This window comes from Dicentrarchus labrax, unplaced genomic scaffold (genome assembly GCF_905237075.1).
Source record: "Dicentrarchus labrax unplaced genomic scaffold, dlabrax2021, whole genome shotgun sequence".
Classification (NCBI taxonomy): domain Eukaryota; kingdom Metazoa; phylum Chordata; class Actinopteri; family Moronidae; genus Dicentrarchus; species Dicentrarchus labrax.
The window spans coordinates 9,160,528-9,188,009 of NW_026136720.1; the positions used below are offsets into that span (position 1 = coordinate 9,160,528).

General features: G+C 41.8%; 3 protein-coding genes across 5 annotated transcripts in view; 2 read left to right on the plus strand and 1 right to left on the minus strand.

The window, feature by feature from the left end:
• Positions 1-7: 7 nt before the first annotated feature.
• Positions 8-10,149, plus strand: polg (polymerase (DNA directed), gamma). The gene is made up of 23 exons (XM_051383396.1): positions 8-218; positions 764-1,361; positions 1,523-1,718; positions 1,906-2,073; positions 2,225-2,371; positions 2,483-2,562; positions 2,698-2,880; positions 3,060-3,202; positions 3,301-3,424; positions 3,542-3,766; positions 3,844-3,961; positions 4,150-4,230; positions 4,415-4,528; positions 4,632-4,792; positions 4,892-4,945; positions 5,044-5,161; positions 5,291-5,426; positions 5,583-5,829; positions 5,935-6,057; positions 6,189-6,357; positions 6,444-6,652; positions 6,758-6,918; positions 7,689-10,149. The coding sequence occupies exons 2-23, from the start codon at positions 790-792 to the stop codon at positions 7,751-7,753; spliced, it is 3,594 nt and encodes a 1,197-aa protein (XP_051239356.1). The 5' UTR covers positions 8-218; positions 764-789; the 3' UTR covers positions 7,754-10,149.
• fanci (FA complementation group I) lies at positions 7,140-17,424 on the minus strand. Of its 2 annotated transcripts, XM_051383395.1 has the most exons (37): positions 17,107-17,423; positions 16,944-17,016; positions 16,723-16,853; positions 16,030-16,183; positions 15,852-15,909; positions 15,679-15,720; positions 15,424-15,547; positions 15,240-15,325; positions 15,009-15,141; positions 14,844-14,921; positions 14,616-14,752; positions 14,289-14,469; positions 14,111-14,198; positions 13,858-13,988; positions 13,684-13,754; positions 13,452-13,566; positions 13,184-13,306; positions 12,854-12,922; positions 12,655-12,756; positions 12,373-12,567; positions 11,935-12,056; positions 11,673-11,834; positions 11,334-11,513; positions 11,067-11,233; positions 10,897-10,973; positions 10,561-10,677; positions 10,434-10,485; positions 10,221-10,348; positions 9,716-9,781; positions 9,493-9,589; positions 9,183-9,367; positions 9,033-9,089; positions 8,894-8,953; positions 8,665-8,739; positions 8,408-8,503; positions 8,177-8,278; positions 7,140-7,895 (listed from the first exon to the last, which is right to left on the minus strand). In XM_051383395.1, exons 1-37 carry the CDS (start codon positions 17,197-17,199, stop codon positions 7,833-7,835), a joined length of 3,990 nt encoding a protein of 1,329 aa, XP_051239355.1. In that variant the 5' UTR covers positions 17,200-17,423; the 3' UTR covers positions 7,140-7,832. The 2 variants fall into 2 exon arrangements, with proteins under 2 accessions (XP_051239355.1, XP_051239354.1); XM_051383394.1 differs by having other exon boundaries at positions 7,140-8,278; positions 17,107-17,424.
• A 1,452-nt stretch (positions 17,425-18,876) lies between these two features.
• The window catches only part of fbxo31 (F-box protein 31), a 9,607-nt gene continuing 1,001 nt past the window's right edge, over positions 18,877-27,482 (plus strand). Inside the window, exons 1-10 of one of the 2 annotated variants that reach the window (XM_051383398.1) lie at positions 18,877-19,445; positions 21,541-21,612; positions 22,113-22,199; positions 22,638-22,714; positions 22,848-23,015; positions 23,132-23,206; positions 23,384-23,493; positions 23,709-23,862; positions 24,880-25,256; positions 25,787-27,482. The exon at positions 25,787-27,482 is cut by the window's right edge and continues 1,001 nt beyond it. In XM_051383398.1, coding sequence (XP_051239358.1) covers positions 18,986-19,445; positions 21,541-21,612; positions 22,113-22,199; positions 22,638-22,714; positions 22,848-23,015; positions 23,132-23,206; positions 23,384-23,493; positions 23,709-23,862; positions 24,880-25,256; positions 25,787-26,009 — 1,803 coding nt within the window. In that variant the 5' untranslated portion in view covers positions 18,877-18,985 and the 3' untranslated portion in view covers positions 26,010-27,482. The remainder of the gene's footprint in view (positions 19,446-21,540; positions 21,613-22,112; positions 22,200-22,637; positions 22,715-22,847; positions 23,016-23,131; positions 23,207-23,383; positions 23,494-23,708; positions 23,863-24,879; positions 25,257-25,786) is intronic. The other variant, XM_051383399.1, reaches the window with a different exon arrangement.

Consider the following 27,482-nt stretch of genomic DNA (forward strand, 5'->3'; position numbering starts at 1 on the left):
CGTGAATAATCCACGTTGTACAAAACTGCAGCGTCTCCACCGTGTTGTTCATCCAACCCATTTTGTTCGTAGTGCTAAAAACAGCTCAGTCATCCGGGCCGCTTGGGGTCGCCAATGCTTCGTCTCGCTGCTTTGGTCGTACAACAAGGTCGGCATGCTAAGAAGCACATTTACTGTTTTAGCTTCGTTGACTGCTTTAACGTTTTAATACAGATCCGGTGAGGTGCTTTTGTTGTTTTTTTTTTACTTTAAAGCGTTTAACTGTTAAATCCAGCGACAGCTAACTGCTAGTTAGTTTGGTTGCTTATAAATTAGCAACATTTCCTTTAAGGCTGAGCACGGGTCAGATGTTAGTACATGTTACAGTTAGGTTAACAAGTTGGTGGTCTATTAATTAAATTAAATACGTTGACTATTTGTATTTTCAGTTAACGTGTCACTAGCGTGTTAAAGTTGGGTGATCAGTCTTTAAACCTTGTTTGAGTGACATATTGAAGTGTTTTTTGACTCAATAATGTGTGTCAGTACTTAAGTTAATGTAAGTAGGTACAGTTAGCCAATCTTTCCTTTTACTCGCCAAGAAATACCCTCCGAAAATCCTTTAGAAATCATTTAATTAACTCTAAGAAGATTTACACCATAAAATGAAACATTCCTGATCTGTATCTGGACTCTAGCAAGTAACTTTCATAGATATACCTGTATCTAGCTCCAGTTTGTGCCACTTATATCATATGAGTGATGTTGTGTCAATGTCTTCCAGCTCTAGTGTGAAGTCCTCATGAGGTGATGCTGCATGTGTTGCGCTATCCTCTGCAGAGGAGTCTCATCTCTCTGCAATGGACGTGTCTGCGCTCCCTGTACTCCACCAAGCCTCAGTCCCTTCAGGGCGAGGACCCCACAGACACCCGCCTGAACCCCCTGAACATTCAGATGCTGTCAAGGAATCTCCACAAGCAGATCTTTCGAGGGGTGGAACCAGAGTACAGAGAGGACGATGTGGAGCGCAGCATCAAGCACCTGCAGAAACACCAGCTGTGGGGGAAAGAAACTTCACTGTTGCCCGATGTGGAGCTGAAGCTTCCCAAGATGTATGGCAAAAATATTGATGAGCACTTTCGTATCTTGGCCCAGAATCAGAGTCTACCTTACCTTGAGGCTGCTTCCAAGCTGCATATGGCTGAGCTTCCTCCCATGCCACAGGAATGGAGCTGGAGTATTGGCTGGACACGCTATGGCCCCGATGGGGAGAGTCAGAAGGTTGATTTCCCGGATGAGTCTGTGCTGGTGTTTGATGTGGAGGTGTGCATGACGGAGGGACAGTGTCCCACACTGGCTGTTGCTGTGTCTCCCACTAACTGGTGAGGAACAAGGAAGAATTGTAAAGTTTGTGTAAAGGGGAGAAATGCACAGACTGGCATTAAGTTGTTTATTGGAATCATTGAAGATGATGATTTTGGGATGTGGATGTAAATGGGCAACAGTTAGATTTAAATTTTCCTAATGTATATATTCCTGATAGGTACTCCTGGTGCAGTAAGCGTCTGATTGAAGAGCGCTACACCTGGTCAAACCAGCTGACCCTAGCTGACCTCATCCCACTGGAGACCAGTATCAACTCTACCCGCCCGCCAGGCGGCCAGTGGAAGAAGAGTCTCATTGTGGGTCATAATGTCAGTTTTGATCGCTCTTACATTAAGGAGCAATACTTACTGAAGGTCAGTATTCAGACGGTGGTGTGTTTTGTATTTGGCTCTTAATCAACTCCCACACAGTTTTTTTTGGATCTTTAATGTATGATTTTATGATCCTTGTTGTATGTGTTCAGTATTCTGTTACTGCCTCTGTATGACATACAAGATTATGTACAGCAAAGTACAAAAACATGTTTTTTCTTTCCTAAAGGGTTCTAAGGTACGCTTCATGGACACTATGAGCCTTCACATGGCCATTTCTGGGTTGACTGGGTTCCAGCGGACACTGTGGATGGCCAGTAAGACGGGGAAAAGGAGGGGTCTACAGGAGGTCAAAGAACACATGAAGAAAACTGGACAGAAAAAAGAGGGCCCCATGGTTTGTGTAATTTATCCACCATACGTATTTCAGCTACAGCATGCAGTATTACTGGTGATGTTGCATCTTTTCCTATGTTGAAAGTGTCATGATCTTTTGGTTAGGGTCAGTTGCTCTGCTTTTGTCCAACAGAATGATCTTTTGTGCACAGATTGGCTCCTGGGACTGGGTGAATATTAGCAGCATTAATAACCTGGCTGATGTCCATGCTCTGTATGTGGGAGGGCCACCACTGAAGAAAGAATCTAGAGATATCTTTGTGAAGGGCAGTATGATGGACGTCAGGAACAACTTCCAGGTCAGAGATTCACGATAAATCCTCACTCAGATTGTCAGTAATGATAGGCCAAATGACTTTCATTCATCATGAAGTACAGACTAATAATTTGTGCTTTGCTGACCTCTACAGGAGTTAATGCAGTACTGCGCTATGGATGTTCAGGCCACACATCAAGTCTTCACAGAACAGCTACCCCTTTTCTTGGAGAGGTCAGTAAATCCCAAACCCACACATTTTTCCCCCCCTTATAATTCTTGTAAGTATTGATTTGTTTTGTCAAGAATATGCTGTTGCTTTGTTCACCATTCTGCAAAAACCACACCGTGTGTTTTATCTTTCAAAAGGTGTCCTCATCCAGTGACGTTTGCTGGCATGCTGGAGATGGGCGTGAGCTACCTTCCTGTCAATAAAAACTGGGGGCGTTACCTGGAAGACTCTCAGGACATTTACGAAGAGCTCCAGAGAGAGATGAAGAAGTCTCTGATGACTCTTGCTGACGATGCCTGCCAGCTGCTGCAGGACGACAGGTGAGAAGAGCCCCTGTTCATCACCATGTTTCTGGCTGTGGAACATTATTTAAATTTAAAGTGTGTGATAAGGTAAAAAAGAATATAGATTTATGCATAATCTCAACTTCCATAACTCCAAGGGATAGATACTTTGTATAAAAACATCCACATTTTATAGGTTTTATGTTTGTTTTAAGATACAAAGAAGACCCCTGGCTTTGGGATTTTGAGTGGGATGTGCAGGAGTTCAAGCTGAAGAAAGTACCAACCAGCAAACAGAAGAATTCCAAAAAAGCAGCTGAAACTGAAGTTGCTACTCCTATTCCAGACTACGAGCAAGGTATTAGCTCAGCTGTTATTAGTTGATCTATTAGAACAGTGCAAAATGGTGTTTAAAATACCAGAAGAGATGATTGAGTTGAGTTGTTGTGATGCTAGACCCAGGACCACCCTCTGAGGAGGAGATGGCAAGCCCTTGTCCCAGCAGGCTGGCTCTGGAGAAGCTGAAAGAAACAGTGGATCGGCTTCCTAAAAGAAGGCAACATCTTCCTGGACATCCAGGGTAAGACCACTCCCAAGCACCACAGAGTCATCCAACATTTAGTATCTTTCAGTTGCCACTTCCATTTGCCACTGACAGCGTAGGTAAGTCCTTCTCCCTGCTTACTGTTTCTTTCAGGTGGTATCGTAAGCTCTGTGAGAAGATGGCTGCGGAGGACAGCTGGTCACCTGGAGCCAGCCTCATCAGTCTACAGATGAGAGTGACTCCTAAGCTGATGGGTCTGACATGGGATGGTTTCCCCCTGCATTATACAGAGAAACACGGGTGGGGCTACTTGGTACCTGGACGTAGGGATAACCTGGTACCTCAGGAGGAAAACACAGGGCCTGTGTGCCCACACAGGTATTTAATACACTGCGCTTAGAGTTTCGCAGCATAGGATGCGGGTGCATTAACTAAGACATCGTTTTGTCCCACAGAGCTATTGAGAGAGTTTACAAAGAGTATTGTGAGCAGAACAGCAAAGAAAAGCCTGAATATCTGGACAGCGACCTTTCAGAAGACCTCTTGTGGACAGACAGCACAGTGTGGACAAAGGTACATCCACTCGTAATGTAATTTACACCATAAATGTGTTGTTTAGAATCATATTCAAGAGACGTGTCTTAAAACTAACTAGATCGGGCCACAATGAATTAACGTAGCTAATGTGGTAATGTGTGCATGTGTGTATAGAAATAGAATATGTATTATGACAGAGGTGTGTTTCTCAACCTCATTTCAAGGTGGAAGAGTTGGGTTCCTTTGAAAGTCTGACAGAGGAAAATGGAGTCAGAATGATAAAAAATGGCGTGAAGAAAAAAGTGGTAAGTGAAAAGGTTGTTTTTTTTTTATTTCATATCTGTATCATATATACATTTCTTCCTTTCCTTTTGGCACTATCAGGTCTAACGTGCTGTGTGTTGTGGTTCTTCTTTCACTGTGCTGAACTTGAACATTTGTTACTGTGATTAGCTGTGTGACATAATTTGCATTGTGTATCAACAACAGTCCAACGATCCACATTACATCCCAGAAGAGGCGCAGTGCTATTATTACCATGGAAACGGCCCCTACAATGATGTAGATATCCCAGGATGCTGGTTTTTCAAATTGCCCCATAAGGTGAAGTTTCACTGTTTAACTGTAGTGTCCTGAATAACGAGCATTGGCACATTGTCACTACAGTGAGTTTCTTTCATCGTCTCACTGAATGTATGTGTTTCAGGATGGTAATCACAACAATGTTGGCAGTCCCTTTTCAAAAGACTTCCTGGCTAAGATGGAGGATGGTACTCTCAGGGCAGGACGGGGTGGAACCAACGCTACAAGAGCGCTGGAGATCAACAAAATGATGTCCTTCTGGAGGAATGCCCATAAGCGTATAAGGTATCCGTCAGTTTCCACCATAAAGTTATTCATCTTTTTGGATGAGCTCATCAGTCATAAAGATAATGAATATGTGATTTGTACTATGGCTCCTCATAGCTCTCAGATGGTGCTGTGGCTGCGAAAGGGAGAACTTCCTCATATTGTCATCAGGTTCGTCTGCTATATCAATAACTATCCTGTATTTATTGATCAAACATGGAACGGGCAGACGTCATTATTGTATATAACAACCTTTCTGTCTCCCAAAGACACAAAGCATTCAATGATGAGGGTCAGTATGGGGCCATAATACCTCAGGTCGTCACAGCTGGAACGGTAACACGTAGGGCTGTGGAGCCAACGTGGCTGACTGCTAGTAATGCCCGGGTAAGAGTCTGAGCTGACAAACTGCACATAGCAAGTCTGAGAGTATTGACTCAGCTGCCAGTTTGGACTCAATTGCATTTGCCTATAAAGAAATCTTATTCGTATGGACTGTTTTTTTGGTATGCACAGCGGGACCGGGTAGGCAGTGAGCTGAAGGCAATGGTGCAGGTACCACCTGGATATCACCTTGTGGGAGCAGACGTAGACTCTCAAGAGTTGTGGATCGCTGCTGTACTCGGAGATGCTCACTTTGCTGGCATGCACGGTGAGATTTGTCCCTTTGGAAATCTTGTACAGTCCTGTGTATGGTATTAGCAACACTATGTAATAAAGTTATAGAAGGCAATACTTTATCAGTCATGGTTTGAACAAACAGCATCTGATGGCAACTGTGTTCATCTCGTGTTGCTGCTGGGTTTAGGTTGTACAGCGTTTGGCTGGATGACTCTTCAGGGAAAGAAGAGTCAGGGCACTGACCTGCACAGCCGCACTGCTGACACTGTGGGCATCAGCCGAGAGCACGCCAAGGTGTTCAACTATGGACGCATTTATGGTGCTGGACAACCCTTTGCTGAGAGACTGCTAATGCAGTTCAACCACCGCCTCAGTCAGACTGAAGCTTCTAATAAGGCCAAGCAGATGTACGCCTTAACAAAGGGCATACGCAGGTACACTCAACAAGTTCAATAGTTGTGTGTTAAAGTCAAGATTTTAGTTGTTTGTGCAAAGTTTACAAAGCTGAGAGCTACTGTGCTTCATGTTTGTTTTGTCAGATACCATCTGACAGAGGAAGGCAAGTGGCTGCTCAGTGAACTGAATGTAGAGGTGGAGACGGCGGAGGATGGAAGTGTCACCCTGAAGGAGCTGCGGAGGATCTCTAGACTGGTTTCACAGAGGTGAGGGAGAAACATCACACAAACATCCACAACCACTTATCACAAGCTTTTTAGTAAAACAAGATATTCTCCTACATCCTCTGAGTTGCACTGTTCCTTCCTTTCCTTCTGTCTCTCCTTATACCCCTCAGCACTAAGCGGAAGAGGTGGAGCATAGTCGACAAACGTCTGTGGGCTGGAGGTACAGAGTCGGACATGTTCAACAAGCTGGAGAGCATTGCTCATTCAGCCGAGACAGCTACTCCTGTTCTAGGCTGCAGGATTAGCAGAGCACTGGAGCCCAAGGCAGTCAAGGATGAGGTAAGGTTTCATTAGTGTAGGGTAGTCCTGAAATCTGATGAAGAAATGGCTCAACCACAAAATGCTGCCGTCTTTTCTTTTGTTAGTTTATCACGAGCAGAGTGAACTGGGTGGTCCAGAGCTCTGCAGTGGACTACCTACATCTGATTTTGGTTGCCATGAAGTGGCTCTGTGAGGAGCATGACATCGACGGCCGTTTCTGCATCAGCATCCACGACGAGGTGCGGTACCTCGTCTGCAGCAAAGACCGTTACCGAGCATCGCTGGCACTTCAGATCACAAACCTGCTTACGAGGTGTGCTCACAGCTTAGTATTTATTCTTCCCCCGTCAAAATACCCACAATACAACAGGCCATAAACCTGAGCGCTTTTCTGATTGCGTGCTTCTGTCTCCTGCAGGAGTATGTTCTCTTATGCATTGGGCATGCAGGACCTTCCCCAGTCAGTAGCTTTCTTCAGTTCAGTTGACATTGACCAGTGTCTGCGGAAGGAGGTCAACATGGACTGCGTGACCCCCTCCAACCCCACAGGTCTGGAACGAAGATATGGCCTACCACCTGGTAAGCTCTGCACGCCATCACTAGTTTTTTTCCTTTAGTACAGGGCACAATATATGTGTTGCACATACGTTGTGTATGTAAATGAAGTGCATAAAATAACAGGAGGGAAATTAAGGATCTTCAAAGCCCTACAGGTATCAAAGTACATGAATTACTTAAAAAGAAATTCATGTGGACAAATTATTACTGTGGGGGTACCTAAAATACATGACAAGAAGCCATTTTACATTGACATAGATATTTCAGTTTATTTGCACATTACACTGCATTACACATTCTTGTATGGCCTGGCCAGAAAAGAGGAAAAAGGAGTACTAAGATTATACAATATAGTTATTAATTTGAGAGAGTGATTACAAATGTGTGTGCACAAACTATTTACATTTTTTTTAGCCAGGTTTTATAAAATTAAATGCAAGATACAGTTTAAAAAAACTAGTGTAAATAAGCAGTAAGAAAAAAATATTTATTTGAAACGAAAACAACACCTGACAAAGCTAGGTTTTTAGGTAAATCTCTTCAGGATGCATTTATGTGTACTGGAAACCATTGATCCACCTCTTTAGTGTAGCCAAGGACTGATAAAGCAGGGTCATCTTAAGTACTACTATATGTTTAACTAAACGTATTTAAAATAAGAACAGTGGTGTTAATTTGAACAACAGAGCAGCTTATTCATCATAAAGTCATCCTGATGAATATTTCTTTTGAATATGTGAACTATATGAACACAACCAGATTATTAAACAATGTGTGCAAACTTTCCACAGGCGAGGCCTTGGACATCTACCAAATCCTCGACATCACTAAAGGCTCTCTGAACAAAGGAAAATAGCACTTTGTGGGCCAAGATGACAACTGTCAAGAGGCCATTTGGCAGCTTGTCAAGTTCAGATCAGTGAGGAAGTCTTCATTCACTGCTTCCTCTTCTTCTGTTTGGGTTCTTGGGTTTCCTCTGCTTTCTGCGAGTCTGTGGCCTGAAAGGAAGAAGAAACAACCACTGAGATCTCACCCAGCAGAAGTCTACTGAATTAGAGACTGTTCAAGGGAATTAAAACACTTCAATGCAGAAAATTCAAAACGTCACACATGGGAAAACCTTTCAGCAGTTAGCTCAATCTGCACAGTAAAAAAAACTATAACAGCTTTGAGTCACGTAATCAAGTAAAGAGGGAGAAAGATAAAAACTGCACTGTGAAGACAGGAAAGACAGTGAGGACTTTTGGAGATGCCATTTACAGTATGAGATTGCACTTACCTCCTGAGTTTCATCGTGCTCCTGCAGGGCTGCGTCCAGAGTAGCAGTGTTGATGCGGAAATCTCTTGAGGTGCTCAACTTCATGTACTGCATCAGATTTACCTGGACAAACACAGATGTTGGTGAAGCACTGTATGTGACCGGCCCAACAGCACTGACAGAGTTCTGCTCTTTATGTATTTAGAGAATCACATTTTGTCCACTAACTCGAGCCATCCAGTGCACACATACCTTTGATTTCTTTGAGAGAGTGATGAGGTATTTCTCATACTGCTCGATGCTGAAGATTAAGTTAGGGATGGCCTTTGTTTCACGCAGAAGTTTTGTCTACCAAGAAGAAAAATCTTGATGAACAGATGGATTCTTTCAAAACCGTTCCAGCAAGTTTTTAGTTGTACAGTGTACCTATACATTTTTATTGAAGATAAACAGAAAATGGAAATTCTTGTTACAAATCAATTACATAATTAGGAGATAAATGTCCTTACAGAGGCAGCAGTGTTCACTTCATTCCTTTTCTTTTTCTTCTTGTCATCTGCACCTCCAACGCTGAATTCTCCACTCTAATAGAGAAAACACAAACATTTTCAAAACACTCCCTCCTGAAGCAGAAAAGCTCAAACAGCACAGTCATAATTGGAGATTATAATTTGTTTGAAAACACTGAAAAGTGTTGGCAGGGACTAGTTTATAAAACTGGAGTGTTGGAGGTTGTACCTGTGCATATGTGATGAAAGAGTAGCACTGTGGTGTTAGGTGGGAGCCGGACAGTTTGACCTGCACAGAAAACACTAGATTAGCGTTGACCTCATAAGTACTAGAAGATACAAACATAGAAACAATACATTAGACTCACCAGCTTCTCAAAGCGTGCTGGCAGTGCCCCGTGCTGGCTGGAACACACCTGGATGTACTAAAAGTGACACATTGAAAAGAAATCATCACACGAGATCAACTTCACAAACTCTGCCTTCATACTGCGATCATAGAGTGGACAAATACGCACATATTTGACCAGAGTAGTGAGGATGCTGTATGTGCGAGTCAGCTCTCTGAGCAGTGTTATGGTACAAGTGCCAGGCAGCAGGGCCGTCTGGACCAGCTCATTTAATGCTGTCAAAAGAGTCCCAAGCTGCAGTGTCACAGCTTTTTCAATTGGATCCTGCTGGCCTGCAGTCTGGGTGGCCTCACCTTACAGGAACATAACATCACAGAAGTTTTAGTACCGTCCCCTGACAGAGATGCATCTCCTCCCTTGTCCCCTCTCAACTGTTACCATTAATCCAATGGGGCATCGGTATGAAAATGGTTCTTACCGGAGCCCGATTTGTCAGCGACTGTCTGGCTTTTCTTTCTGGCAATCAGCCAGTCCACTTCATCAAGCACTCTGTCAACCTGAGACAGGACCAGCAGCTGTGGCAAGAGATTAAAAATGATGACGAAGATGGTGAGCACACTGCGCAAAATGGGGTGTCACAGCAAATCAGAAGCTTCCAGTTGAAAAACCAACTATAAAAAAAACTAACAACCAACACTCACTGCTGCTGTGGTCGAGGTCTTCGTGTTGACAGTGGCAAAGTGGGACTGTTTTTCTACGTCCACGTCCTGATCATACAGAAAGAAAACGAAGATTAAAAAAACAAGTGGCATAATTAGTACTTAGAAAGGAAGGCCAAATGATTACTGTTGGAATAAATCAGTCATGTGTTGATCAGCTGGCATTGTAATTGGATAAATAAATGTTCTAACATGGTCAGTAGCAACTAATCTTTAATACAGCGAGAATTTGGGATGACATGAGACAATGATCAAAAGTTGGATTTCAACTATGGACAAAAGAGTTTTCAATGCAGGTTCATAATTTTGTAATGTCAAAAAACAAAAAATGAGATATACAATAACACAAACTGTAAATAGCTGTGTGTCCCAAATGCCATAATAAACTCTCTATAAAGTTCTTGTATCAACTGCTACCACCTACTACCTTGCAATTGTTTTTAAGGTGTAATGCTCGGAACAGGGTGAAGTATAATTGTGTGTGTACCTGATCGATATCTCCCAGCTGGCTGTGGATGTCTTGGCAGAGTTCTAGCAACAGGCTTACAGGACTCTTATAGAGAACATGCAAGTTGAAGAGAAGAGTGAGAAGACCCTTGGAGAAGGCCGAATCCTCTAAAAGAGAGAAACACACAGACCTCAGAACACACCTTACTATATACCTAGCATAGACACAAAGGTTAAGTAAAGTTCCACTCACCAAAACTGGTCTCCTTGCAGATTTTCACAGTCCACGTGATCATCTGATCAAACTGCAGATGTAGATGTGTTAGTGGAACAATTGCTACAGAATTTGTCTACCAAAGTGCACTTAAGAGAACACCCACCTGTTGGGAGGAGGGCTTTAACTGGCGTGAGAGCACACTCAAGATGCTGACCAGCAGCTGAGCCTCTTTGCTATTAAATTCTTCATCACCGCCACTTAACTGTGTGAACAGCGCTCTCTGTTGACGGTCAAAAGAAAATTGGCTTTTAATATAGACGCGCGTATTGGGGTGGAACAGTTTAAAAACACAGCTGTCTGAAAAAGTCAAGTAGATTTGTATCTGATATATTAAAAGGTTCCTGGTACAGATTTTTGTGAAATTATGTTTTAGCCTATGTTTTATCCTTTACAATAAGTAGAGAACAACCAAATCCAAATACATTCTGTATAGATGCACCTGAAACTGTCGGATGTAAAAGAAGTTCATCTCTGTAACATCGCCATCATCTGGCTCGGCATCATCGTCCAAGATATCTGTGACAAACACAAAATGTGATGAATTCCTGTGTACCGTTCAGGTGTAAAAAACTAAAAACTTTTGCAGTTTGAGAAGTACGCATGTGTTACCCATGGTGGAGAGGAGCTGAGCCATCTTATCTGGATAGCGCTGCTGGCAGGCTGTGAATATCCTGAGCAGACCTTCCAGACACAGGTGGGACAGGCTGGAGCGCTTCTCCTTCTTTCCCGCGTCCTCCACGACACTGGGGATGTTGGTGTAACGCCACATCAGCACACTGGGATGACAATTACACAAAGACAGATCTCTCATTAGTCACAGGAAACGAAACCAGCAACCCTAACTAAATGCTGTTATTTAGGCCAAGGAACTCCAACCTTGTCATGTCACAGAGGAAGCGGAAGGTTCTGTCTGTGTTATGTCCATCTGGGCCGTCTGTGTGTCCAGTTTCCTCCAGCTGCTGGATCTTCTGTACAGCCACATTTACTGCGTAACGCACAAATTCTCCACTTGAGCGAAGCACTGACAGAGCCTCCTGTCTGCTCTGAGTACTGTCTCTAAAAGAGAAAAAAAAAATACATGTATTTGATATGTATGTATGATATGTAATATATTGTGTATTATGATCTAACTTCATAAAATGTGATCTTTATATTCAGATACAACCAGTAAGTGTAACAGTTATCCATGTAAACATAGCCACTGAAAGCCTTTACCTGAAGAGCACAGAGAGGAGCGTTGAAATGAAGCCCAAGGAGAGTAAACTGCGGGGGGTTTTGTTTGAGGGCACTCGACCCTTTCCGGATTTCTCCTTCAGGATCTCAGACAGCTTATGATAGCGGTTGAACAGCTCCATGAGATCCTCGAAGCAGCTTTTACTGCCACACAAGAGTCAAGTACGCAAATAAAACAAATCACCACTTTAACAACATCTGTGCAACATGACGTCCTGATCATACAAAGAGAGGTGGTTGTTACCTGTAGTTGGCTGTGATGAAGTTGTACTCCATTAGGACCTCATACACTCCCATCACCAGCACAGCATAGATATTATTCTTCACCCCAACACTGGATCCCATAGAAAACTCAGCTGACTTGTCCTGATGAACACACAGACAGTATATACATATATATATATATATGGCTTAAGATGATGCTTCCAGTGCCACAACATTAGTAACTGGCAAGGGTAGGAGCAAGCATTGACACTGGCAATACAGTGATATACAATTCAAGATGAATTACTTAATATTCATGAATTAATTCTTATGAATATATGATTGTTTGCTTCTTGCATGCACATCTCATGAGGATTCCCATATTTTCTTCAACCAGACTGCAGCTTACTACTTCCACCACTGAAACACCGACTCAGTTAGGTCAGTTTAAGACTGAGTTCCTGTATTGAATTCATACCAGTTCAAAGTCCTCCAGTTCACTCTTGATCATGCGTCTTGTCATACTCTCTAGGATTGTCTGTAGTTCAGACTGGTATCCTTCCTCCTCCTCCTCCTCCTCATCGTCATCGCTGTCGCCCATGTTGGGGTTGGAGGATCGGCGCATATTCTGCAGCCACAGCAGGCAATGTACAGTACAGCTCACCAGATGTGCCTGAAAGGGAACAAACACTATTTAAAGCACACATGAACAAAACAAAAACACAGTTTAGAAAAATCCTACAATGCAAACAAAGAGTACCAGAGGCTCCTGGAGGTAGACTTGGTCTCCGAGAGCTGTGATGCACGGTTCCAGTTTCACCGGCGGTAGGAGGTCTTGCTCAGGCTCGTAGTACCGCTTCATCTAGGGATACAAAGACATGGTATACGGCTCTCCATCTTATAGACAAAATGACAAGCAGACCATTATACCTAACACATTTTGTGCTTAACACACATACCTGTGAGGAAAGGGTCTGCATGATGGAGCTTGCAAGTTGAGAGTTGCGACGGAGAACATCATAGAAACCCTGAAATAGTCAAGAATTTGTTTTCTCAGTATAACAACATGTCTTACCAACTTTTCAGCTTTCTAAATGTTAATCACAAAAGAATTACGCCACCAATGTTGAAGGTTTCTTTTAGAATTGTGTCTGGAGTTGAAAGATATGTATACAAGATGCTTAAGGTGGAGTAAAAGAAGTTGTTCCTAAACTTAGCAAGACTACTGATCATGGTTAGTAATTGTAAAAATCAACTAATGTACATGGCGTAGAAAAGAGACCTCTAACCTCATAGAGCATGAGGCGCACATCAGCCTGCTGGCCGAGACAGCGACGCAGGCTGCTGAGAATCTCCAGACAGAACGCTTCATTGGCAGCAGAGTTGTAACGAGAATGAACGTCCACTTGGATCTAATCAGGGGTTCAAGGAGACAAGTTACTATACGAGAGACCATGTTTAAGATTGTACATGTTTCGACATCTACAGATGTTGTCCAGCACCCCTGCTACACATGCATCTATGGAAAGACTGCATAGAGTCTAACTGGAACTGTACCTGGCTCGAGGAGACTGCCTGGCTACACTGGCTCGACGCCAAGCTGCCCAACACTTTGAAGTTCTTCAGCAGCAACAAGAAGCCAGTTACTGCAGACTTCCTGCCATCCAGTTGGCTAGTAGAGAGTCATAAAGGGGGGAGAACTGTGTTTTTAATTACTTTTGAGCTACCAATTGTGTTAACCAAAGCATGATTCATTATCTGTCCTGATAAAGAGCAAAGTAGTACACACCTGGAAAACATGGCTTTGCGGAGAACTAGAATCAAAGCATCTTTCAAGGACATGCTGACTTTGAGCAGGGGCTGGAGATGAAACAGAGAAAAACAATTAAACAACCAAAACCTCTACAATGTGTGTGTGTGTGTGTGTGTGTGTGTGTGTGTGTGTGTGTGTGTGTGTGTGTACCTGGACAGCTTTTAGTAGACCCTGAACAGTGGCCAAGGGCAGGTATGACAGGTGGTCAAATGTCTCTGTCACCTTGGAGGATGACTCCAGAAGGATCATGGGAGCAGAGACCACAATGTCAGAGAAAAGGTCTGAAGAAACCAAAATAAACCCCAAAAAAAGAAAAACAAAATCAAAATGTAGTCTCTAACTAGACCGATTACACATTGGTGTACATCTGAAAGCTGGGACTAATATCTAAAGTTTGCATTACCTAAGTAATGATTGACAGGTGAGGCTGTCTTTGTGACCAGTCGATTCAACACCTGCTCCAGTATCTCTCCCCTGATAGGCTCGTGGACCTGTCCCAGAAAAAACACACACCATTTCATCATTGAATTAGTCATTTACATTATGATAAATCTATCAAATAAAAAAATGTAAAATGTTACCTTAAAGCCCTGCAGGAGGACCTGTCCTCCCAGCTTACACGCCTGCTGAGTGGGGGTCCGGGCTATGGTAGCAGACCCTTCTGTGGTCTTCCCAAACGGTCCATTTTTGGGTCCAAATGTATCCATAAGGAAGAAGCCCAGCTGCACCAGCCCCTGGGTCACATGATCCCAACCAAACACACTGCACAGGTGGAAGAGTAGAATTCATGTGAAGAAGATTAACTACAAACATTGTGTTCATGATAGATGAGAATGTTGTGCATCTTCACTTTATACATCTCACAGGTTTATTTTAGCCAGAATATTATAATGTTTTGATGCTCTGACCTGTTCCTGACTGTGTCCAGTATCATCTGAGCCACGCTGCAGTGTCCGGGCAGGAGGTCCTGCAGGAACTTTGATCCCTGCTGCAGCTGCTCATCTTTAAAGCTCTTGATGATCGCCACCTTCAAAAGGTCAAACACCTACCCAAACGAGAACAGAGAACAAATAGGTGAGCAGAAATAATAAAATAAGGATCAAATAAGTGTAGGGAAAATAGTACAGGTTTCTGACCTGCTCCTCATAACGCTGGATGCGTGCCACTGAGAGCAACAGGGCAACACTGAACGGGCAGAGGTCTCCATAGGATATCTGCAGAAATGCAATTCAAGGTTTATGGTACATTTTATATTACAAAAGTAAACAAAAATAACTTAATAACAGGTAGTTATAAATTACCTTAAAGCTTTTAAGGAATTCTCTGCCGAGTTCATGGTCAAGTCGTATAGCAAAGACTATGTGGAGGATAGCAGTGCCCTCCACATGCCTCAGCTGGTCCTGTGGAATTGACTGAACCTCCAGATCCAGGCTCCTGAGGAAAAAACAGCAAAAAAAAAAAAACAATCAGTGAATGCAGTAAGATTGAGAGTGAATACAGTTTATGCCACTTGTGGTGTATGAGACACTCACTCTCCATGTTTTTGTTCTTCCTCCTGGCAAACATCTTGCTCTTTAAAATAACTGATGATTCCATCCAGGACCTGTTTCTTACAACCCTAACAAACACAGTGTAGGGCAGGTATTTAGATCATTAAAACAAAGAGGAAGACTTGATTACCTGCTGCTAAAAATCAAAATATTGTCACAAACACACCTTTGCAGACAAAAGCAGCAGCTGATAAACAAGCGGTGGGATCTCCTGCAGATCCAGTTTGGTGAACATCCGCAGTACTTTCTCCACCACAAACCGCAGCTCCTCTGGTGACAAGGGCACATCCCTAAAATGAGGGAAGCACAAGAAGAAAAATAGTAACAGATAAAACACTGTGAAAGCAATACAGAAAAGAAAAAGACAAGGTACTCTGAATAGTATCTGAGAATGTGATGGTCTAATAGTAAAAGGTGTTACCTGAACATGGTCGTCAGGTGGATAACACACTGAGGGTCCCATCTGCATGAAAAAAAAGCAACAGATAAATATGCTGTTAAGGATCCATATCTAAGGGTTTAGGCTTAAATATTTAATCTCAATGAGGGGAGCAGACCTGCCGTTGTTATCATATATGCTTGTGTCAAACACACCTGCTTGAACAGAGGCTGTTGATCAGCTGTTTCTTGTATTCCTCACCACTGAGTTCGCCTAAAGTTATGATAAAATAACATCTTTTAACATCTGCACACTGTAGATAAAACAACTAAGATAGATGTCATTGTGTCTGATATAATAAGAGAGTTACCAATGATCGTAATTTGCACTTACCTTTGCCATAAGACAAGGCTTCACAGGCTGAAAGGGCAGTAAGCACAGTAGGAAATAGCTCCAGGGATTTCCCACTGCCCATTTTTCCCACCTTAATGGCTTCAACAAAAAGAGACGCCAGTTGTGCGAGAGAGGGTCCGGACAGGGTATGAGTCTGTGTATAACATTTAAGATTGCAAAATGGTGAGTGGACAGATGTGCTCTACTAGACAGATGAACAAAGAAAAGGACAAACAATTGTAAATACATGTCTACAATTCAAAATAATGCCCAAACTGATGGGACAGCAACTCAGTGCAGGATTTAGTTGTTTCTTTTAAAAAGGGAAATGAAGTTGACACAAGATCAGAAAGTGCAATTTTAATAATTATGTTTGTAATAATTTCTACAAGATATTTTAGCATTATGTACTATATATGTATATATACTGTTAGCATAATATATAGAGTGTACCAGAAACAGGTTCCCACTGCAGTTTGCAGGATTTATGGATCAAACTGTGAGAAATAATCAAGATACAATAACTTAACCAGTAACTAAAAGAATATGGAAAACTGATTGTGGCCAAACACCTCTGTAATTTAACTTTTGCAGGGACAAACTTTATTTCGAGCCCCGGCCACTCTCATTAATATAAGCCACTTGGGATGGTGTGTTGTACAAGTAGATACTCATCAAAAGCACCACATTTACCTCCAGCATCAGCAGTCCAATGATATCAGCTGCCACCTCAGTCTGAAGATCCCCAGACTCACACAGAGGGATGCAGTGTTGATAAACAAGAAGTCGGCGGTTCGATCCCTCAGTGGAACAGGGTGGAGAGCCTAACACGAAAACACCACATTAAAACCAAATGTAGGTCATTTTTGTAATGACTCTGACTGGACATATGGCAGCTGACATTGTGAACTCACCTTTAAATATGCCTTTAATCATGGTCCCAACCTTCTTGCCCTTCAGTGCGCCATTGGTAATCACAGCGATGAGCTGGAGAGCACATCATAGAGGCATTTGTGTAACGTTAGTCTATGAGATTTACAACAAGCGGTGGGTTAAAGTAACAAAAAATAACGTTACCTGGTCGTTTTTAAGGGAGGACAGGTACTTCTGAAGCTCGGCGGTACTTTCTCCATCTGATAATGTGACTATTTTATCCATTTCAGCCCTCATGAAGCTGCAGCCGGACACAAGTGGCTGGTAGATAGCAAGAAATCACCGTATAAACTAATAAACTAAGGATTTAACTCTGCGTATCTAATAGCTAAATGAAATATTGGACATTCAATGTAATGTAGTGAGCTAACTCCGTGAAAGGGGCAAAGCCTTCAGTATCTTTGGTAACCCTTTCAACTTCTCCCGCCAGCGAACACTTCCTGTTTTTGCGTCGAGGTTGCCATGTCCGACTCGAAGTATCCCACAATTACATGATCAGATATCCCTGTCGAAGTAACACAAATAAAAATAGTCTTTTATTGTCATTTCACAGCATTTACAGCATTTTACATACACGAAACACAATGTGTGCTCTGTATTTGACCCATCCTATATACAATAATACTCCATTGTACAGTAAAATATGTATAATAATATGTTTTCACAGATTTACCCAACAACAGTATTTCAGTAGACAAACAAACATGCGAAAACACCAATAATAATAAGTCATTAAAAATAATCTAACAATCTTACAGGGGGAATTTTGCATATTGAGTTTTACCTTTAAGTACAGTTTTGGTGAGTAAATACTTGTATTGTTTGTATACTTATGTACATATAATATGTATGTGCTTTTACTTTAAAAATACTAAGTCAATATTTTGAGAATGTTTCTCTTTATAATGACTTTTTCTGTGGGGTTAGTATAAAGTGGGCATGTCTGCAAAAATTCAGCCTAACTTTGGAGCGTTATTTAGCACCCTTGGAGTGGGAGAGGTAAGGATAATGGGGTGGCCAATCAGATATTCAGTGCCACCTCTGGAAACGCCACTGAAGCAGAGGGAGGAAAAAAGAAAAAGGATCATAGTTACATCAGAAGGTGATATAATAATAAAATAAATAAACGACATTTCTTATTTGTTACTAAAGATAACATTCAGAATCAGAAATACTTTATTGATCCCTGGGGGGATAATAATTATATTACATTATCTCTACAACAACAATACATATACAACAATATATTTAGAAATGTAAAAAAAGAAATGCATATATTGGTATACACATGTAAAATAAAAACAGAAAAGAAAATAGTTAAATCTAATAAAAGTATGTACATTCAGTCATTCTGTAACTTCTGCGACACCACAAACGCATTACTTTTTAATTTCTGTCATACATTTACATTTACTTTGTACACATTAGCATATATTATGTATATATTTGTATTACTATAAGGTACATAGGCTCTTATTATATTTGAACTTATATTTATATACCTATACATACATTTCTAGTCTATGTATATATATATTGTGTTAGATACTGTAATATAAGTATAATATCTATTCTTTAACATTGTGTGAGTAGAACAACTGCAAAACAAACAGATTCCCCCCTGGGATCAATAAAGTATCTCTGATAATACACTATACGACCATACATAGAGATAGAAGTAAGTGCATTGCTACATTTAGACACTACTTCAAAGATGGGGTTGAATTATTGACAATAATATATATAATATATAATTATTGACAGTAGAGTTGAATTAAGACGGTGCATCTTAATGGGTTAGACATTTCCTGGAGGCAGGGAGGAAGCTGCAGCGCCAATAATGGCTCTGGGAAGTTGTTACGCTCTTTACGCTCTTTACGCTCTTTACGCTCTTACGCAACGTGACGTCGGGGGATAATGTTTGTCCCCGTGCTCGCGAGGACAGGAGACCAGGCAGTGCTCAGACTGCAGCTGATAGATGTGTTGTGAAGTGATGTAATGTTGCCTGTTTGGTGAACTACGGATGGCTGTTTGTGCCAGGCTCTGCGGAGTGGGTCAGTCGCGGAGGTGCAGGAGGCGACAGCGGCAGAACCAGCAGGGCCAGGGTAGCGATTCCGACATGGACGAGGAAGAAGAGGAGCGGATCGTGGGCCAGAAGCAAGCCGAGGTGGGCTGCAGCAGTGGCGGCGTCGGAGGAGGAGGAGGAGGAGGAGGCGGCGGAGGAGGAAGAGGCCCGGAGAGCGGCGACGCCACTGCAGGGCCGAGTGACGCTTGTGAATATGGCACCGGTCATGTCAGAAGAGGCTGCACGGAGCACACGGGACCTCCACACCCGCAATCGTTAGCGGATTTACCGCCGGAGCTTTTAGTGGAAATATTCTCCTTGCTCCCCGGAACAGCTCTACCAAATGTCGCCCTCGTCTGCAAGAAATTCAAACAAATGCTCAACACCGAAACCATCTGGAGGAGGCGGTGCATGGAAGGTAAATATAGCACTCCGTTTCCCCTTGGACATTAGGCGGTAATGTTTACCGTGTAACGTTACGCTGCTAAATAAAGGAGTGGAGTCACATATTAATATGAGGTGTGTGTGGACCCCTGTCTGTATGAGATTCATTCCCGTCGACAGGTTATTTGTGTCACTCTCGGTGCATACAGCTGTGGTTCCTCTGCAATGTCTGCCCACTAAAAGCATTTCTATTGATCTGTACGGGAACCGTGAGGGAAAAAATACAGTTGAACCCCCCCCTCACTGCGTCCTTAGATTTTCTGCTGTAAAAGATGGCCTCTCACTGTTATTAGGCCCATGTCAGCCATTCTGTGTGGCTGATAAGATTTTTGATTCAGGGCCGGATGTAGCTTTTTTAGGGGGGGTGGGACTTGACTATTACTTTGAGCACCACCAACAGCCCATGTTGTTAGTTAATACGTGTCTCATTCTCCCAGCTCACTGTTGATGTTTTGAAACAAGTAGTCCCGCTCGAACAACTGTAGGAAATGTAATATTTTATTTATTTATACATTTTTTCATGAATCCTCTCTTATGGCAGGTGTAATTTTATTTCATGATACACATTGTGGTATGTTTCTGGTAAATTAAACGAGACGTTGTTAATGGATAAAATAACCCCAAAAAAGATCAAGTGTTTCCATAAAGCAGCAGCCTGATAATAATAATAACAATAATAATAATAATTATTATTAGTATTATTATTATCCTACAGTAGCCAGCTACACTCAGAGATATTAAAGGGATATATGTCACAATATAAATGTATCACAAAATCTCACAGTAGACAAATAACCATACTTGAAATGGTGTATTAAGAGAAATGCTGCTTCTCTATCACTTTCAATTGAACTCTTTCTGAATGTCAAACAAAAATAAGCAACTTAAAGATATAACTTGTGACTTGCTCAGTGGGAACTTGTCATTGTAATTTTCTACATAAAATAAACTTATAAATCTATGAATTGGAAGAATGCTCAGTAGATTCATTGATAATAAAAAAATAAGCATTGGTTGCAGTAATATGAGCAGGGAATATTGGGGATTTGGTGATACAATATATAAAAGAATCGGAAAGCATGAAACAGTTACAGAATAAACACTATTGTGCAAACTGCAATGCAATAAAAGCAGAACTTTAAAAATGATACGTAAATAACTTCAACATTGCTTCCTTTTTAGCAGTTGTATAAACACGATAAACTGACTGTAAAATACTCAAAAGTATTGAAATATTCAAAAGAGATATTTCTCAAATGTTCTGTTGCACAAGTAAGAAACAAATTGTTGTGTGCCAGGGTGTTGAAGAGAGATAGTTGTGGGTTATTAATTGTTGTGTTGTAAAGTTATAACTGCTAGTAATAAGGGTATGCAATTCACAGGACACCCCTCGATACACAATACACAGCTTGCCCCCGACCATAGTGCTCTGTGCAGAGCTACAGCAGTTGTTTCCACTATTAAACTATTCATCCTGTATACTGCCCAGCACTACACCCCAGGCATTTACAGTAAGTTAGGAGGCCTCTTTTATGTATGGGGCAGAACAAAAATTCAAAGAATTTAACTTCTTGTGCTTTATTTAAACATTATAAGCTATTTAAAGCCCTTGTTTTCAAAAGTGTCAAAATAGAAGAAAGCAGTTACAGTAAAGTCTCTCCAAGAGACATTTAAATGTCCTTTGTTAGGTTCTTGGGTCGGCTGCTGGGCCCTGAACAGCTGTTCAGTTCACTTGTGCCTCGGGCCGGCTCTGTGCTAAAGAAGTGATCTGGTCACAGTGTGGACTGTAGCTCTTGACATTGCAAATGTCCCGTCCGGCTGCTCTCAGTGACAACATTAGTCAGATTTGACTTTTTCCATTGTTTAGTAATAATGTGTGTAACACCATGATTAGCATTATGAATTAGATAAATATGGAGATATCTAATCAGTGTTTAAAAATTCGACTCACTGCATAACCATTTTCATTACCACTTATAAAGATACAGATATTTTGCATACGTAGTCTTAGCGAATCAAATTTTATGTTAATCTTGCTCCTATTTCCCTTGTGCGTTTTCTCTCCGCAGAGTTTGGCATGAGGGACGATCTGAGGAAGATGGAAGTGGGAGGAGTGTGTAGCCGGGACCTCTATGTTAAACGTGAGTTTTGACGGCTGGATTAACAGCTTTCATGTCACCCATGCATTGATCCAGTGAAGTATTTGGTTCAGTCGTACTCCATCGGGTCATTCAATATTTGCACCCTCACATTTTCTTGTGTGTGTGTATGTGTGTCTAGATAGATCTCCCTAATTCAGACTGTGATTTGCAGCAGATGGGAAACAGTCCTAGCAAATTTCCTTTTTAATATAAATGTGGTTTGTCTGATCCATGTAGACTGTTGATGATAAAACTTTTTTTTTTTAATGTAGTCTCTCCCATCTGTTCCTCCTTTGTGTATCAGCAGAGATATATAGAGCTAATTTTGCATTTTGAAATTCCAGCTGCCACAAAACATGCCAGGCAAAGTGGTTGGCACCTGTTGGCTCTTTGAATAGATTATTTTGGCACATTACTGCATTCACTAGACGGCTGCAGTGGACTGAGCCTGTTTAGGTCCTGGTGGCTGCTCTACACATGCCTGTGTTGTGCCTGTCCAGGTGTCAACCCACGGGTGAAGTCTGGGCGCTTTATGAAGCTCCTCCCGGACTACGAGCACATGGACTATAGAGACGTGTACACACACTGTATGTACATGGGCCTCAAAGTGGAGGGCTGCAGCATGAGGGGTTGTGTGAGTGGGACTCTTATTGATTTAATTTGTAAGCAAACAGTTGCAGCAGTGTTTATGCATCCTGTGTGATCGGTGAATGTGTTGATGCTTCACCATAGCACTGTTTGCCTTCATATTAAGTGTGAAATGGGAGGCCGGATCATTTTTGGTATGCTGTGTGTGTTGTTCAAACTGGCTGCCAGGAAAATGGTCAGTTTACGCTTTCTTCCCTTTGGGTTTACATCTCATAGACTCCATCCTCACAGACATTAAATAAAAGTTTGAGTCTGTAGGTTTTAACATCTCCTTTTTGTGTGTTTTTAACCATGCAAAGTGTAGCCCATAGTAAAAGGTGGGTGTAACATTGAAGAAACTGATCAGTACGGTGTGATGTTGTGCTCTTGTGTTGCAGTGCTTCACCCGTACAGACATATTTTGGGCTTATGGCAGCCTGACATAGGGCCTTATGGCGGATTGCTCAACGTTGTGGTAAGCAGTGTTTCTCAATCAAGACATTTCCATTAAAATAGGGAACAATGACAGCAATTTTCAGCAAGGAACCTAACAATATCTTATGATCCTTTCAATTGGTGATGAATTACTAAAAGTGTGTTTCATTCAGGTGGACGGGCTTTTCATCATTGGCTGGATGTATTTGCCACCTCATGACCCCCGTGTGGAAGATCCCATGAGAAGACGTCCACTCTTCCGCATCCATTTGTGGGAGAGCCAAAAGGCCACTGTAGAGTGTATGTACGGACACAAAGGTCCCCACAAAGGAGACATTCAGGTACAGGGCTTAAACGGCACAAAAGCTTCTCAGTGCACCAAAGAATACTTTAATTTGAGGTTAGAAGCTTATAAAAGTAGCTTATCCTTTAATATGTGTCATTGTGTTACTTTTAGACTGTCAAGAAGGATGAATTTTCAACCAAATGTAACCAGACCGATTATCACCGCATGCCAGGAGGCAGACAGGAGGTGGGTCAAATCAGATAATTGTTACTACGTGAAACCTGATGATAACATGTTATAAATATTCACTTATCTTTTTTGTCTTTAAAGCCTGCTTACTTATAATGGTAATGTCAAAAAATTATCATTATACTGTTATGTTACTGTTATCTAATTTGTGTGTGTGTGTGTTCTCGTGTGTAGGAGTTCAGGACGTGGTTGGAGGAAGAATGGGGTCGGACACTTGAAGAAATCTTCCACGAGCACATGCAGGAGCTCATTCTGATGAAGTTTATTTATACTAGTCAATACGAGTATGACTCTCTTCCTTACATCAGACTTTCTTTGTGGCTGAAATCAACAGTTTCAATGAATGTAATGCCTCAGTAGATTTTATAGGTTAACCAGTGATGAAAAGAGGGGCTTGTAAGAGATGGTTCTCTTACAAATTCATGTATAGCCTGTCCATGTAGTTCTGATTGGAGGCGCAGGTAAAAAGCTGTGGCTTTCGTCTGCTTTCTTTTGACAGTAACTGCTTGACATACCGGAGGATCTACCTGCCTCCTGTGATGCCCTCTGACCTGCTGCAGCCGGGCCTTTTCAAAGGCACCTATGGCAGTCACGGCTTGGAGATTGTCATGCTCAGTTTCCACGAGACGTCTGCGCGAGCCACCAAGCTCACAGTAAGTTAGTGATCAATCATTATCCGAGGCTGTATTGGTCAGCTTCGGATAATGATGACCTGACCTTAATAACTAACAGAAATGAATGATACGCCCTGCAGTATAAAGTAATTGCAGGCTTATTACAATTCAAGGATCATGGAAGGACAAAGGATCACAGAAATGTATTCATCATTATACAACACAAGGTTGTACAGCAAACTGAAAGTTTGCAGTCCTTTCATACTACACACATAGAACAACAGGTAATTATATTTATGTTAGAATAACATAAAGTAAAATATATAGGGGTATTTATTTACATATACACAATATCCGGGGGCAGCCACAAGTCCATGTTGGGCCAGCTTTCCGACTGTCTCCCTCTCCTCCTGGTGATCGATCACAGCACTTGTTGCGGTTGGTTGTTTTGGCTGATCTGGCTAAGTAGATCAACTCAAGGTCCACTGGTCTTTAATCCAAGCCCTATGCTTCCTTTTCCAATGACAGCAATAAAGTTGAAAACACATTAAAACCGAAACAGAGTGAGAGAGTTTGAAGGAGCTACAGGCCTCAGCATCTGCATACGCAGCTGTTACCATTGTCATAATCTCCTGATCCAGTCGACTGCACAATTTTGTCTTTGAGATCCAATCCAATCCAGTCCAATCCAATTCGACACCATTCAATGATGTTTTAGCTTAAAGGCCGAAATATGACAAAAATGTAGCAAGTTTGAAGGAGCTACCAGCTGCTGCATCTACATGTACCACCATTGCCAATTCCACACAAACAATTCTATGGACACATTGATTTTCTACAGAAAGACTTCCTGTGAATCCTTTGATATTTTGTGAACAACAAACTATTCAGCCAAAGATCCTGATGTAATCATCACTTGGGCTTTTAACAGGCACCCCTATACAACCAAGTGCCTTTGATTGGAACATTCTCCCATTTTTGACCTCGCGGATGTAACATTGACTGACAAAATTCCTCTGCTAGTTGTGAGGACTGTAATTGTACTCCTTCCTGCAGGGAGACCCCAATGTTCCTGCAGGGCAACTCACTTTGGATGTTGACCTGAGCCGACCTGTGGTCCTCCCCGACTTGGAGCAACAGCGAAACATAGAGGAACTGTCCCGGCTGGTACTAGGGGTACACGAGGAAGTACAGAGAGAAGCAGAACAACAGGCCAAGGGCACTTCGGCCACAGGCAGAAGTGCAGCAGAGGCGGGCTGTGGTGGTGCCAGTGCAGAAGAAGGGATGGAGGCAGACCACGGTGTCTGTTTAGACAGCTGTCAGCCTGGCCCCAGCACGACCACCACCACCAGCCCCCCTGAACCCAAGCCCTTCGTTCTGCCCCTGGGGGTTATGGCTCGCAATGAGGTGTACCCTCGCACCTGCAGGGAAAGGTAAGAACTCTGCAAAAAGGACGTGGAAAATGAATACAGTGTAAACTCCACATTGTACAGGTGGATTGTAGCGGCCTTTGCCCCTGTAACAGTGGTATTAGACACAGTGTGCTTATTGTTCTTGAGCTGGTTTCTTTCTTCTTATGTTGGATTGTTGTTGAAAGTTCATGGCCAACAGGCTGAAATCATACCAGTCTCTAATAAATGCCTGTCAATGCGGGTTGAATGTTAGAATATTTAATTTACCATATAAATAAGAATTAATAACAATAACAAATTACTGCAAATTTAAAAAATATATATTATTCAGTGTGTGTGATACAGTCCTATTTCTATCACAATCAATTCATCTGCATTAATTATAAAATAATATTCATCAGTTATTATTAATTATTAAAGTAAAATACTATATAACCATGACCAGTTATTTGTATTTTCTGTACTGTTTGTTAGGGTTAGGGTTAGAGTTTGTAACCCATTGATATTGATATCCATCCAAATATTGATTAATTGATGTTCCTCCATTTCAGCTTCTATGGAACAGGCCTGATCGCTGGGCACGGCTTTACAAGTCCAGAGCGCACCCCGGGGCTCTTTGTGCTGTTTGATCAGGACCGTTTTGGTTTCATCTGGCTGGAGTTGAAGTCTTTCAGTCTGTACAGTCGCCTGACGGACCACCTAGCCCATGCTCACGCCCCAAACATGGAGCGGTTTGAGGCCATGCTGCGCAACATGCAGTCCTGGACATCCTGATGCACCACACTTTAAGTCTCCTCCCACAATACAACGCATAATAACAACCATCATAAACAAATCACCTCTGTCCTCCGCTGACAACGTTACTATTGTGATAGCATCATGACCTTAACTCTCCAGTTTCTATCTTTATCTGTTTCACAAACATTGTGTTTTACTGTCTAATTAAGCTGGTTTTATCACCCCAAGCACTTTGAAAGGCCCCCAAGTCACCATTGAATCACCTCACCTCAGTATGACCTTTATCCTCCAGTGCAGTATGAGAACAGGTCACATTGACATTTTTTTATTTATTTATTTATTCCCTTCAGGAAAAAAGGAACGATATTTCATACCACTTATTATGGATCAAACTGTACGTGCCTCTGATTCTAAAACCATGTCTGTACTTGGTAGTGCTTGAAGAAGAAAAAGGTGTCCAATGTATTATACTATATAGTATTATACTGATTTTAGTGCCCAACATATTGAACTGCATGCTGCATTTTTTTATGTTATTACTCAAATCTAATCACATTACACTCATAACCATTATCTGAACATGATGTTTTATTTCCATTAAGCAGCATGCCTTGCTTTTTAGGGTTTATTTTCTTCATCCAAATTTACAAAAAAGACAGCATCTCAGGTGTTTTTCTCTTTGCCACTTGTCAGTAAAAAACAGGACAAAAGTATTTATGTGTATAACAAAAATGTGTGAAGTAAAATTCATTGTATTAATTTGTCAAATAGAAATACGGAGTGGAGTTTTACAACTGGGCAATTTTCTAATCATAGACAAAATAGGATTTGCTGTCTTATCAAATACTGTAGCTACATCAGCCAGTCTTGGGCAGACTGATATATTTTTGCCCTTTGAATTTAAAGGTGCGGTCATTCTGGAGAAAGATAGTCGATGGTTGAGTCTCATGTCTAAGTCGTCCAGTATGAACACTTTAGTTTATGGTCTCAACAACAACAATCAACTATCTTTCTCTAGAATGACTGACCCTGCCTTTAAGAGATACTGTATGTTTTTCAGTGATATGGTTTGGCTCATGGTATTACATCAGGGATACTCAACTTGCTTTGCCCAGGGGTAATTTTTGCTAAATGACAGGGGGCCAGTGGCTTAATTAACAACAATAAACAAGCTCTGATTATATTTATCAGGTAAAATGAACAAGCATTATGATTGTTGTGGCAGAATAAGACAACTCTTTTCTTGTAGTTCTACCAGGTGGTAACGCTGCACTGAAGGTAGTATGTTTTGACTCGTGCTGCCGCCTGACGTGAGCAACCTTGCATTTGCCTTTACCGAGGGATTAGGATTGGTATTAGGTGGAAAAATAAGAGCCTTCTGTACATTTTTTCATTGAATTGCCTGTTTTCATTATCAACCTTTCGGTGTTTGCTGTCCTCACTCATCTTTGCCAACAGGCCAATTCAGTTGTAGCAGCCCTGTGAAGTTCAGAAACCAAGTGACACAGC